The sequence below is a fragment of the Pelophylax lessonae genome (genome assembly GCF_965119305.1).
Source record: "Pelophylax lessonae genome assembly, chromosome: 1".
NCBI lineage: Eukaryota > Metazoa > Chordata > Amphibia > Anura > Ranidae > Pelophylax > Pelophylax lessonae.
In genome coordinates, this window is record NC_138768.1 from 248,103,602 (window position 1) to 248,117,870 (window position 14,269).

The window sequence follows — 14,269 nt, forward strand, 5'->3', positions numbered from 1 at the left end:
ATTTTGCTTCTTCAGGACTCTTCAGGAAGATTTTCGTGGTAACTTCAATTGAAAGATATGTCTGATAATAAGGGAACTCCCTGGGTTGGCACCAAGACATAAACAGGCAGGCATAGGCAGGATGAAGACACAACATACAAGCAGATTTATACAAAATGTTCTACAGAGAGAATGTTCTACAAATAAATAGACTCCAACAATGATCACAAAATGTCCAATGGATCTAAAGGAAGGAGATCCTAGCACCAGAGACAATATGGTGTCACCCTCTTGTGTAATGCCAGAAATATACAGACCCTAGATGATAAATTGAGCTATGTCTCCTGGCTCAATTTTCAACATGATTTCAAGGATATAAAACTAAGCAACTGGTACGTATCCACCAGTAGTCCAAATCCTATGACATAGATAGAAGGATACATTTCAACAAAAGGATTCCACCATTACTCCCCTTTTAGTGCTGCTATAAAATGTGGCCAAAGTCAAGGATTTTTGGATGATGTAGATAGTTAACAGGTTTTGTCACTAGATCTATGATGTAAACTGAATTGAAGTCCCTGTTTCTGACTGACATCTCCAAAGTATATTTGGGACCCGTGGCATTTTATTGAGAAGTGTTGAATGTCAGAAATGTTTAGCCTTGTTCCTGAAATCAATTAGCGATAGAGAACCTGTGCACTAATATGAGAGCTCTAATGGTTTTCACTGGTATGAGAGAGACTTGAAGTTCATATTCCCATTTGTGTATGTAAGGCAGCATACCTCTGGCGGTATGATGAGGGCCTTTTAGGGAAGGCATAGTAGATGAGGTGTGGGAGTTGCATCCCGACATATGTCAAAAGTGGAGAGAGGTCTAGAGAGGAAATGTTATTCTGGTACAGTCCCTAAAAAGTGTTGAAACTGATATACAGTCAAAGTATCATTCCTGAGTTTTAAACAGTTCTGTCTGGTAAAAGAGCAGACCTGATCTTTCTCTGTAGCAGTTCACAGGTCTTCCAACCCTTCCCAGTTACATGACAGTGTTAGAAGAGTCATAGGCCACTCTCCTCTCCTGTCCTGATGCACTTCCTGCTCTGATTGGCCGTGGAGGTGCTCATTTGAGCTACATAATGGTCATTTCAAGCTGCCTTGTCTCCTCTGTCCCTCATTGATTACTGTATATCACTGTTATGCTAGTTTTTACTTCCTGGCTCCCTACCAGTCATGCCTCATTTGTCCCTGCCTGGCAAACTGTCTGGGATACTCTTGTTGCTGACCTCTGCCTTCAACTTTTCTTTTCGGTTGATTCCAGTCCTCACCTGAAATTGATTATGCTTGCCAGCTACCCGCCTTGACCTCAGACCCTTTATTGGATTACATTTGCCTGCTACCTGTCCTGGAACTGTTCTCTGGGTTACGATACCTGCTGCAAGGCAGTAGCTGGTAACACAAGACCACTACCAGCCTCTGGACTCTGGCACAGATGCACTTCAAAGCGACCACAAACCTCACCTGACAAGCTTAGACTACAGGTACCCTTTCCTGTTATCTTCTCATAGTCCCAGGGCTGTCTGGCCAGGAATTATAGCAATGTATACAATGACCTGGGATCAACCAACTACCTGTAGGCCTGCTTACCTTAAAGGAGCAGGGGTGCTAAGGTCAAAATAAGCACTTGCCTTCTATAGTTCCTGACATTGGGCTGAATGTCACAGGCAGTGAAAGAAGAAGAAGCAGACTAATGAGCTGAGCTCTCCCATAACATGATTTGCAGCATAATGGATTGGCTCCTTGTATTTCCCCAGTCCCCCCAGTCTGAGCTCTGCAAAAGGCCAAGCCAAACTCAGGTACTTACACTGCTTACATTTGATAAAATGTGTTAAAGGCTGTATTAATGATTGTTGTTGTTCAGTCGTTTAGTCATGTCCTACTCTTCATCACCCCATGAACCATAGCTTGCCAGTCTTTTCTGTCCTCCACTGCCTTACAGAGCTTGCTTAACTTCATATTCATTGTTTCGATTATGCTATCTATCTGTCTTGTTTTCTGTCGTTCTCTTCTCCTTTATCCTTCCATGTTTCCCAGCATCAGGATCTTTTACAAAGAGTTCTCTCTTTGCAATAAGTGGCCAAAGTATTTGAGTTTCAGCTTCAGGATGTGTCCTTATAGTGAAAATTCAGGGTTGATTTTCTTCAGGATTGACTGGTTTGATCTTCTTGTCATTTAAGGGACTTTCAAGAGTCTTCCCCAACACCATAGTTTAAAAGCATCAGTTCTTCAGCGTTCAGCCTTCCTTATGGTCCAACTTTCACAGCCATAGGTTACTAATGGAAATACCATAGCTTTGACTATACAGCGCTTTGTTGGTAGTCAAAGTCACCTTCTGCAGTGATCTTGGAGCCTAAAAGGATAAAATCTGTCACTGTTTTCATTTCTTCTCCTTCTATTTGTCAAGGAATGATGAGGCCGGTTGCCATGATCTTAGTTTTCTTAATGTTCAATTTCAGGCAGGCTTTTGTACTCTCCTTTTTCACCTTCCTTAAGAGACTATGTAGTTCTTCTCTTTTTTACCATTAGTGTGGTATCGTCTGAATATCTCAGGATGTTGATATTTCTCACTGCAATCTTAATTCCGGCTTGTGATTCATCGATCCTGGCATTTTGCATAATGTACTCTGCAAATAAGTTAAATAAATAGGGTAGCACTATATATCCATGCTGCACTCCTTTCTCAATTTTGAACCAGTCAGTTGTTCCATGTCCTGTTCTAATTGTTGCTTCTTGACTTGCATACAGGTTTTTCAGAAGACAGGTGAGGTGGTCTGGTATTTCCATTTCTTTCAGTATTTGCCACATCTCATTGTAATCCACACAAAGTCTTTACTGTAGTCAATAAAGTAGAAGTAGACATCCTTCTGGAACTCCCTTGCTTTCTCCATGATCAAGTGAATGTTGGCAATTCAATCTCTTAATTCCTCTTAATGCCTCATTGAACTCCAGCTTGTACTTGTGGTAGCTCTCTGTTCACATGCTGCTGAAGCCTAGTACGTAGAATTTTCAGCATCAGCTTGCTAGCATGTGAGATGAGTGTGATCGTATGATAGTTTGAACATTCTTTGATAACGGAATGTAAACGGACCCCTTCCAGTCCTGTGGCCATTGTTGAGTTTTCCAAATTAGTTGCATTTGTAATATAGCACTTTAACAGCATAATCTTTTAGGATTTTAAATAACTCAGCTGGGATACCATCACCTCCACTAGCTTTGTTATTAGCAATGCTTCCTAAGGCCCACTTGACTTCACTCTCTAGGATATCCTGTTCAAGGTCAGTGATTGCATCATTGTGGTTATATGGGACATTCATATCTTTCTTGTATTGTTCTTCTGTGTATTCTTGCCATCTCTTCTTTATCACGTCTGCTTCTGTCAGGTCCTTGCCATTTCTGTCTATTCTTGTGCCCATCTTTGCACAAAACTTTCCCTTGATATCTCCAATATTCTTGAAAAGCTCTCTAGTCTTTCTCATTCTTTTCTTTTCCTCTAATTATTTTCATTAATAGTTTAGGATGGTATATTTGTCTCTTCTTGCTATCCTCTTGAAGTCTGGGTTTGTTTAGTATATTGTGAAAAAACTATCAGCGCAAGACTAAGTGAAGTATATTTTCCCTTTTCTCCATTGGCTTTTGCTTTCCTTCTTTGTTCAGCTATTTGTATGGCCTAATCAGATAGCCACTTTGCTTTCTTGCTTTTCTTTTTCTTTGGGATAGTTTTCATTACTGCGTCTTTTATGATGTTACACATCTCCTTCCATACTTCCTCAGACACGCTGTTTATCAGATCTAATCCCTAAATCTGCTTGTCACCTTCACTGAGTATTTTCTCAAGAGATCCGATTTAGATCATATCTGAAATGTCTAGTGTTGTTTCCCACTTTCATTAATCTAAGCCTGAATTTTGCCATAAGTATTAATGATTACCGAGCTGCAAATAATTTATATACATATTACCAAAAGTATTGGGACACCTGCCTTTACACGCACATGAACTTTTAATGGCATCCCAGTCTTAGTCTGTAGGATTTCATATTGAGTTGTCCCACCCTTTGCAGCTATAACAGCTTCAACTCTTCTGGTTTAGGAGTGTGTCTATGGGAATGTTTGACCATTCTTCCAGAAGCGCATTTGTGAGGTCAGGCACTGATGTTGGAGAGAAGGCCTGGCTCGCAGTCTGCGCTCTAATTTATCCCGAAGGTGTTCTATCGGGTTGAGGTCAGGACTCTGTGCAGGCCAGTCAAGTTCCTCCATCCCAAACTCACTCATCCACATCTATATGGATCTTGCTTTGTGCACTGGTCCAAATCATTTGGTGGAGGAAGGATTATGGTGCGGGATTATTTTTCAGGGGTTGGTCTTGGCCCCTTAGTTCCAGTGAAGGGAACTTTTAAGGCTCAGCATACCAAGACATTTTGGACAATTTCATGCTCCCAACTTCGTGGCAACAGTTTGGGGCTGGCGCTTCCTGTTCCAACATGTGTGAGTGAGCGAGTTTGTGGGGTGCAGGAACTTGACTGGCCTGCACAGAGTACTGACCTCAATCTGAGAGAACACCTCTGGGTTGAATTAGAGTGGAGACTGCGAGCCAGGCCTTCTCGTCCAACATATTGCCTGACCTCACAAATATGCTTCTGGAAGAATGGTCAAACATTCCCATAGACACACTCCTAAACCTTGTGGACAGCCTTCCCTGAAGAGTTGAAGCTGTTATAGCTGGAAAGGGAGACTGGGATGCCATTAAATTTCATGTGCATGTAAAGGCAGGCGTCTCAATACTTTTGGTAATATAGTATGTTTTATAACTTCCCAATTATGCCCAGTTTATGTGAAAAATAAAAATTACACATCTTGCTGATATTCATGTTTGTGAAAGTTGAACTACTTATAACAGCAAGATGTGCAATTTGTATCTTTCATATGAAATGAACATTAATCTGTTTAAAGTTCTGTTCTAAAAATGATATTTTATGTTGTGAAGTTTTAGTTTATCAGTGACAAATTATCGGCCCCTCAAATGGCTCTTTTTTTCTGTTCGTCTTTCATAGACATCTTTTGATTTTTACAGTTATCACCTCCCTGAAGCTGGTGTTATTTTATGGGATGGTAAATAGTAAACTGACATTTATATTTCATCATAAGGGTCAATAACATAATACTGACTAGTGTTATAATAGCACTAGTAGTAAAAAAATACTACTGTATAATTAGCTTACTTATTAAAGCGTGTTATGTAGTTTTGTGAACCTGAGAATTAGGAGATATGAATTAGGTCAAATGTGGAATAAATGAAATAACATCTAAACAAGAAAAAGACAGTATTGTTGATTGAGAGCAAGGTCTCTGTTATATTAGGTTAAAATAATTAAAGGGTTAAAAGCAAGGTTATCCTCTTGTCTTGAATGCTGGGTTGCAGGGCCGCTGATAGGGGGGGGGGACCACCAGCCCTCTTGTAGGGGGCCCGAGCACACAGGGGGGCCCACACAGAGAGGGGGATTAGTGATGGACAACAAATACAGAAATCTTCCTCCAGCACCTGAATCTGATCTCTGTTCCTCTCCCTGCTATCAGCTTTTATCTCCTGAGAAAGAGACAGTCGTCCCTCACTAATCCCCCTTCCTGTGTGGCCCCCCTCCCAGCACTGGCTATAATGTTATCTCTACTCGGGAGTTTATTTGTAACTTTGTTTCTCTCCCTCTGTCTCTCTGATCCAGGAGCTCCAACTGCCCAGCCTGTATATTTTTTTCATCTCATCTTCATTTTTATTTATTAACATAGTTTTTTTTTAGATTTAGCAGGTATTATGTGAGTTATGTTAAATTTGTGTCTGCTAATAGTGATTTTGTTGTAATTTTAGCTAAATATATCTTTAATATTTTCTTAGGGGGGCCCTGCCAGGTAGTCTGTATGGGGCCCCGTGATTTCTAACAGCAGCCCTGCTGGGTTGTCTACAAAAAAACATACTCACCCACCCTTTGGATCCAGCATATAAGCTGCTGCTCCATCTCAACACTCTGGGTCCTGCGCCACCATCCATTTTCTCATGTGATGTTACTAGGAGACCAACTGTCTCTCCCTTGTTCTTTGAACCGACCCCTGAGGAGGCATGGTGGTGCATGCGTGGTGGCAGACTGGCGGAGAGTTCCCAGAAGCCTCCTGGGATGTGTGACAGTATCCGATCAGGCTTTGGGCGGTAGGGGGTAATAACATCATTCTCATCTAGACAAGAAAGTAAGAAAAGGACTGAGACCTACAAAAAATATATTTTACCCCCTCCCCTCAAGATGCAAACAACTAATACTAAATTATAGTGGAGGGTGAAGGTCTGTGTTTTGTTGTGGCCTGCAGTTAGGCAGGGAAATAGAAGAAGCTGTTACTGAAAATAACTATCAAAGTCACTAAGTTTGCAAGTGTGAAGATTAATTGCAGGATTCATTCTTTGTGTTTGTTACAGTGATAATACAGTGATAATATGTGAAGCTTAGACAAAACATTTGTTGCTCAACACAAGCCTTTGAATTTTTTTGTGGGATTCTGTATTCACTTTGAAATTGATATCAGAGATGTAAATACGATGTCTGCATATACGCTGACATAGCTTGTAGAGGAAACAAAAGCTTCGTATCCTGGATAGCTATGCAAACTACTACAGGAACTACTACAGGAACTGAAGCTGTGCTTTGCTTCACCTCCTTTCTGCTACTCAGCTTCACTATTAGTCGTTCACAATGATAGAAAGACTCTTTGACAAATAGTGAGGTGTGAATCCAGAGATGGCAGGGCCAAGTGACTTAAGTTCCCGAAAATTGTTATTTATTAGAGCACCCTGGGGGTTGGTCTCTCATGGTGCTTCAGAATCGGATGTATGTGAAAATACATGCAAGTATCTTCACATGCCTGCTAAACATCTGTGCTATTAGTTTTGCAACTTTAAATTGATCAGGTTTCACATTAGGATTTGCCAGGGAACCTTATTTCAGGTCAAAGTGGCCTTGAATTTAGGATTTATTGGGTATATTTATTGTATATTTTCTTAAAGGGTCATTTTACTATAATTGATGATTTAGTTTGTTGTCAGATGTTGATGCTTTAAATTTATTTATCATCATTTTAATATGTACTAGCCTTTTTTTTTCAAGAAAGACAGAAGGGGTATCACCCATCTAAATGTAGGCTGTTTATTAAATTGCATCAATTAAAATGATAAAATGCCCTAACGGCATCAACAGAAAAGTTGGCATATCTGTCTGTGGAGAAATCCCAGTGTCCTAGCTCCTCTGTGCAGAGTTCAACAGGCAATGGCTAGTCTGTGTGCAGAGATCAGCAGGTAAGTGGCTGGTGTTTCTGTAGAGTTTGGCCGGAAAGCTGGAGTTCTGGGCGGGAGGGCTGGCAGCAAGTCAGGTTTGAGCACTGAATGCAAGCTGCCTTCCATGGTTGATTGGCTTCCTTGGAAATCTTTGTATTTGAAGATGACGTCAGGACATTGGGGGCGTGGTTATGCCCCCCTTGGTTTGACAAAGGAGTTCAGCTTGTTGCCCGGAAACACGTAACTATGCCCCCAATGTGTTGACGTCAAGTACTCCCAAAGGTTGCCGAAAGCTCCAGGAAGCTGCTCAAATACGGAAGGTGGCTTGCATTCCACTCTATAGCCTGACAGTCTTCCCGTCCAGCACTCCAGCTGAACTCTGCAGAAACACCAGCCACTTACCTGCCTATCTCTGTACAGAGTTCAGCTGCTACCTGCTGAACTCTGCACAGAGCATGTAGGACTGGGATTTCTCCAAACTCAGATATGCCTACTTTCCTGCTGATGCAGTGAGTGGATTTTAGCATTTTTATTAATTCATTTTAATAAACAGCCTACATTTAGATGGGTGCAACCCCTTCTGTCTTTCTTGTATCCACATTATAGGTAACTTAGGACCAATTTTAGGGGAGCAGCACTATCTTTTACCCACTTGGCAATTGCTCTTTGTACCTCTTCTAGCCTTTTATGGGCTCATAACCATGGGTCACTGACAGTGCTTTAGTACACTATTTCTCTATTAGACTTTTCTTTCTTCTCCTTCTGCTGTGAAATGATGTACTTAGTCTTCCTGTTGCTAGTCCCACAATATAAAAAAATTTTTTTTTAACAGAATGAAAAGGGTTAGAAAAATATTAGTTAGTGATTGAAGTCCCCAGCATTCACCAAAAACCATAAACCAGTTTTGGGTGTAATGGTTCTTTGACAGCTGACTGACTGTTTGAAAACACTTTTGCAGTTCTATTGAATCTGATGAATAGATATAAAACCTTGCCTAACGTAACAGTCCCTGTCAAGGATTAAAAATAATTATTTTCTGTCCTGCCCTGTTCTCCAACCCTTCTGCACGATGGTTCATGACACAATCAAATTGGTTACCTCAAGGGTGCTGGGTTTCTCCCTGACACAATATCTGTTGCATTGGGCCCCTTCTCGGCAGCGTTCCTATTGGAAGTCGCTGGCCATGCACATGGTCACTGCGACTAAGTTGTGCGTACCATGCCATTGGAGGTCAACCACTGTCCCCTCCATCAGAGAATGGTTCCGCAGGCTGAACCACATCTAACAAATGGAGGAATTGATTACAATCGCCTACGATTCTTACTCTGGATTTGTTGCTACCTGGTTCGATTGGATCCGCTTCAAAGATACAGCTGCTTACTCCATGATTATGACCCCTGTTTAAGGTCGCTTTGCCTGGTAGACCTCCTTGTTAGGCGTACTCTCCTCCTGGTCCCCCCTCCATTCCTCCCTCCCTTCTGGTACCTCTCCCCTTTTTTATTTTTGTTGTTGTTTCCCCTTGTTACCTCTTGTCTATGTCTTATCCCTCTTCTCAGCTTGTCTTTTCGGCCTTTCTGGCTCCTGCTTTCTTTCTCTGTCCTCGTTTCCCCCCCTCTTCTTCAATTCTTGAAGCGGCCTCACACTTCTGAGCTTTTCTCAGAGCCATACTCGTGCCTTGCAAACTCGCCCTGTCCGTAGAAGGGTGACTTGGCTTTTTCTTTCATTCCTCCTGGCCTTCACCATTCTGTATAGGATCCCCTGGTCACTGGCATACCTCAATCTGGCTAAATCTCATTGTTTCTGTGCCACAGTAGCATCTCATCACTGCCCTGACTTGGCTTAATGGGTTATTCCATAAAATCCAGTGGCCTGTGTGTATGTTCCTGACTTGTTTGCACCCACAGGGGGATTGGGCTTTGGTCCCATTCAGGAGGAATTTTCATATTTGCTGTGCAGTATGGCTTGTATCGTTAGACAACCTGTGTGCGGTTCTTCTGACTTACATTTTGTTTCATATGCTGTTGTGCAGTTGTCTGTATTCATTGGTTTTCAATAAAAATTATTTTATGGAAAAAAAAATAATAATTATTTTCTTCTTTTTTAGAATCTCGGAGGCAAACCAGTACAATGATTACATGATTTCAGCAGCCAGTTATATAATTTCTTTGAAGGTAGAACCACCCCCATACCTGTGTCCAAACCTTTCTGGATCTCCTCTCATAACTATTCAACTGACACATATCTTGGTGAGTAAAGAACAATGATATAACCTAATGCATTGTCTACATGACAATAACACTTATCAAAGTGCTGAAATTCGATATAACGTTATAGATCGATGGATACCGTACAAACATATATTTCATAGAGCTGGAGCATGAGTAGTGAGAAAATAGGTCAATATGGAGGCCTGTAGAGAATGAGAAATACAGACATTAGACAATTATTCTCAATTCAGCTGAGTTCCACAGAGTCAGGAAACAATCTGGATCTTGTTGGGTATAACTGTAGAAATACTATAGTCACCCGAAAGCCTTTTGCTTCCTTGAGATAAAAGTTCACCATGCATGATGGCATGCTTGTTCACAGAGATTTGTTACATAGAGGAAAATAATTGATGAATTATTTGCTCATTACTCATTTGTTTAGTAGCTTTTAAAGTACCAATTGCTTTACATCAACAATTTGTATCTAATTATGCCACACTAATTATTCTACTCTGTCTTTTATACAATCAGTTGTCATTATAATTAGGAAGTACCTTATCTTGTCACTTGCATGCCAGATATAGTCAACGTTCGTAATCCTGTAATGTACATGGTCTACAGTATATGTATGGGCTTATGCATTTTTTACTGTCATGAATATTGCACTCACCTATATATAGTCTTATAAGAAAGTTGACATCGCTGCTTGACATGCGGTGACATGACTGCTGATGTATGTGTCAGTTACTTTTCTGTAGTAATAACCTGACAATATTCGCAGAAGGGGTTAACACAGTGGAATTCCTCATTAACAATCCAGCAAGATTTTAGGGAAGGGCTGTGAAAGGACATTTTGTTTAGTTTGGGAGTCGTTCAGTATTGAAGTTTTATACAGTCCAGTATGTACACTTCTACACTGGTTATAGAAATTCCAGATTTCTTTGTTTGAGAAACTTCCTATGATTTACAATCACTGTTAATATAATCCCTATGCTTCACAGGAAAGCCAATAATCTTTTCATTCACTCTTCACCATCTAAATTTAGAATTCATTGCAAAAGAACGGTAAAGCAGACAAACATATATTTTTCAAATACAGACAGTTTAACATTTATCAATCTACAATAAAGTTTGCATAAGTGATGTACACCAATATTGATAACTAGACCCAGCTTCCTAGTAAGTACATCAGAGATTGGACCTGTAGGGTTTGATTTACTAAAGACAAATAGACTGTTCACTGTGCAAGCTCCCCAGAGCTTAGTGAATGAGGTAAAGCTCTGCTGACTTCCATCATCCAATCACGTACAAACGAAAATACTGTTTTATTTTTTTATTTTTTTCTTGCATTTGATTAGGTATTCTTGCAAAGTGAAATTGTACCACATTCACTGAGATCTTGAGAAGATTCCCTTGCAAAGTGCAACTTTCTTTGAAAAGTGAACAGCTTATCAGCCTTTAGTAAATCAAACCCATAGACAGTGAAGCGGAATAAAAGACACACATACCTACCTTAGTTCCAAAGATCTGACGCCTGCCAGTTCCCTTGCCGGCATCGGCATCTCCCTTGGTTCTTCTGGGTGCCTGTCTTTGGTCATTTTGATTGGCCAGCATGGGATGGTATCATTCCTCTGCATGCACAGGAGTTCAGTCATCCTGACACACAGGGAGTGCACTGGAATGCAAACTGAGCTGTGCATGTGCAGCTCAGTGTACATTTAGTGGAGGATTGAGATCAGCCAGGTAAGTGCACTTTATTGCAGAAGAGATATTATTATTATTATGTAGTATTTATATAGCGCCGACAGTTTACACAGCGCTTTACAACTTGAGGGTAGACAGTACAAATACAATACATTTTAATACAGTAGGAATCAGAAGACCCTGCTCGTTAGAGCTTACAATCTAAAAGGGATGTCTCTTCTGCAATAAAAGGCCTGCCTTTTACCATTTTTTTATTTATTTACATGTTATTTCACTTCCAGAGTCTAAATGACTAATGGAGTAATTTGAAATGCAGTGTAATAAGTTCATTTCAAATATCCATCCTGAATCTGACTGTATATTGGAAGTGAATACATATGCTAAGTGAAAAGCAACCCATTACTAAATCAGTCTCTGAATGATAAAATTACAGACCAGTTTTTTTTTTTTAAGCTACATATTACAAGAAGCTGTGCTATAAGTTGCAGTTTACTGCAGCTCAAGTTTGTAAGAATCTCTCAAACTACATTGTTATACAGAGTCATTTATATTACATAACCAAAGTTCAGGAAGTTCATAGAAGGGGTCAACTGGAGTTGTACAGTTCAGAGATAGAAAACATGAACAAAGAAAGGCAAAAACTATATTTTTACCCAAAAAAATGCTCAACAAAAGCAAGTATTTTGTTGTAAAAGAAATGGTAAAAATTCTGGGGCTGCCAATCTTATCTATGCTTTACTACTTAGCTAGTCACTAACCTGAGCAAGCAGAAGGCAGGGAGTGTTGAGACTAGTGACCCACGGCTTGTGCATGATCAGTGACTTTTTAAGTAGTCATGAAAACATAAATCTCTGAAACTCATACCTTTTAAAACAAGTTGACAGTGGAACATTTCTTTATATTTAGATACAGTAGGTTGCTTTTAATAGTCATTACTTGCAAAAAAATAAAAGTATGTTAAGGAGGAAAAATAATTTTTTTAACGACTTTACATATATATATATATATATATATATATATATATATATATATATATATATATATTTATATATATATTTATATATATTTTTTTATTATGAATACAGTATAATGTTTTCATTAACTATGAAAGTGGGGGCAGTTTTTTTTTTTTTGGACACTACATATGCAGGCCGTGCTTCCTTTCTGCTTTGATACTTTTATCACAAAAAAAGCCCTTTCAAACTTGTTGGTTGTGGCATCCCGACACTTTCTACAGTGCAGTGCAGTGCCCCACAAGCATATATATTGTAAAAAGTGTGCTGCATTTTTAAAAAAAGCATCATTTTTGTCCATTTTGGTGCATTGGCAGCCCTATAATAATGAATGGGGTGCCTTAACAATGCACATTAATGCATGTGCATTAGCCCACCGCAATTAAATGCTTAAGTGTGAATGGGCCATTGACGTCTATCTGGATGAAAATAAAAGACACTGAGGTTGCTAATGATTGGCAGTAAGAGACCATGTGATTACAGCTGCCTAGGGAAGCTTGGGTGTACCACTTTTTTATTCATCACAGGCAAGAAGTTTTTTTTACTCAGAATTATAATTTGATTGGTAATGCTGACGTATGCTTTTCTGCTTTAGGATGAGTATTATTTCTAAGGCTAGATCCTCTTTAGCATTTATTTTTACATAGTATATTGATAAATTAACCATATCTTCCTTTCCTTTGATATAAGTCAAATAAGGTAGGGTGTATTGAAAGCTGCAGTTGTTTTACACAAGTACCCTTTGGGTGCTCATGCTTCACACCTGTTAGCGGCTTTCCACTCAACACCGCAATAGAAGATGTGTTGTGTGAATGTCAATCATGAATGTATACTGTCATATTTATTCAGGGGGATTTGATTAAAAATTTTGAACCAAACAGGCAGACCTGACTAACCTTCCCGGCTTCTTCACTTTCAGAGTAAACAATGTAAATCTTGATAGCATTGCTCAGTTTAAGCCCATTCTTGTCTGTGTAGTGTCATTAAGTTGACGTAGAGAAGTAGAGGATTTGCAGCCACTTAGCTCTACAGAGGCCCGTGGCGTTTTACAGATCACTTCCTAAACCGGGGCATGACTGGAAAAACACAAAAAAAAAGCAGTGATAAGATAACCTTTATCACAAAGTGTCTATTTTTGTTATTGAAGTTATAAATAAATAGAAATACCAGTATACACCCAACATCTGCCTTTCTAAAAGATGTTCAGCAGCAGAAATCCAAATGTTGGCTGTTCCCGCAGAGTTGAAGTAATGTTCTCTCACGATGTCCTGTGTGCTCATTTGGTGCTGTTGGACAGTTAAATCTGTTCAGTGATGTGAGAACTCTCCCAGAAAAGAACAGAATAAATTATATAATTTATTAAGATCTTTATTAAGTCTTGGAAGGTATTTATGTTAGTTACTGACATGGTGAGACACCTAAGAAACAAGTCCTTGCTGTAATTTATCACTCTCATTATAACAAGATCTACTGTTATTACCATGATCATTATGTGATTGCTCAGCTCAGTTAAGAGAACTGTGATCTGGAACCGGCACGGCCGTGGCATATTATCTTACCTTATGTATTGCTACTTTTTATTATTATTATTTTTTTTTCATTTCTTAATCTCTTAATCTCTTCCTGGAAGGTACATTTCATTCTGCATCCCAGCTCTCCAGTCTATAAAACTCTGACACACACTTTAGTTTGTATTTGTTCATGCATGCCCTTTTCCTTATCATGTTTTTCCTCAAGTATAATGGCATAATACAATATAGGCAGATCTTGTGAATTTCATATCAACCAAGTTGCAAAACAAAGTCTTACTTTCCTAGGTTTGTGAACTCTATCCTTACACAATGGGGGGATTTACTAGACTGGAGTGTGCAATATCTGGCGCAGCTCTGTATAGAAACCAGTCAGCTTCTAGGTTGCATTATCAGAGGTTAATTGAACAAGCTGAAGTTAGACACTGATTGGTTGCCATGCTGTCATGATCAGGGGTCAAGCTTGAGGACCAGTTGCTA

The 14,269-nt window shown here is 39.6% G+C and overlaps 1 protein-coding gene across 1 annotated transcript in view; it reads left to right on the forward strand.

Annotated features, from left to right (window-relative positions):
* ADGRD1 (adhesion G protein-coupled receptor D1) overlaps window positions 1–14,269 on the forward strand; it is an 897,745-nt gene that overhangs the window by 192,090 nt on the left and 691,386 nt on the right. Inside the window, exon 13 of the mRNA XM_082270985.1 lies at window positions 9,441–9,582. Within this exon, the coding sequence (XP_082127111.1) occupies window positions 9,441–9,582 (142 nt within the window). The remainder of the gene's footprint in view (window positions 1–9,440; window positions 9,583–14,269) is intronic.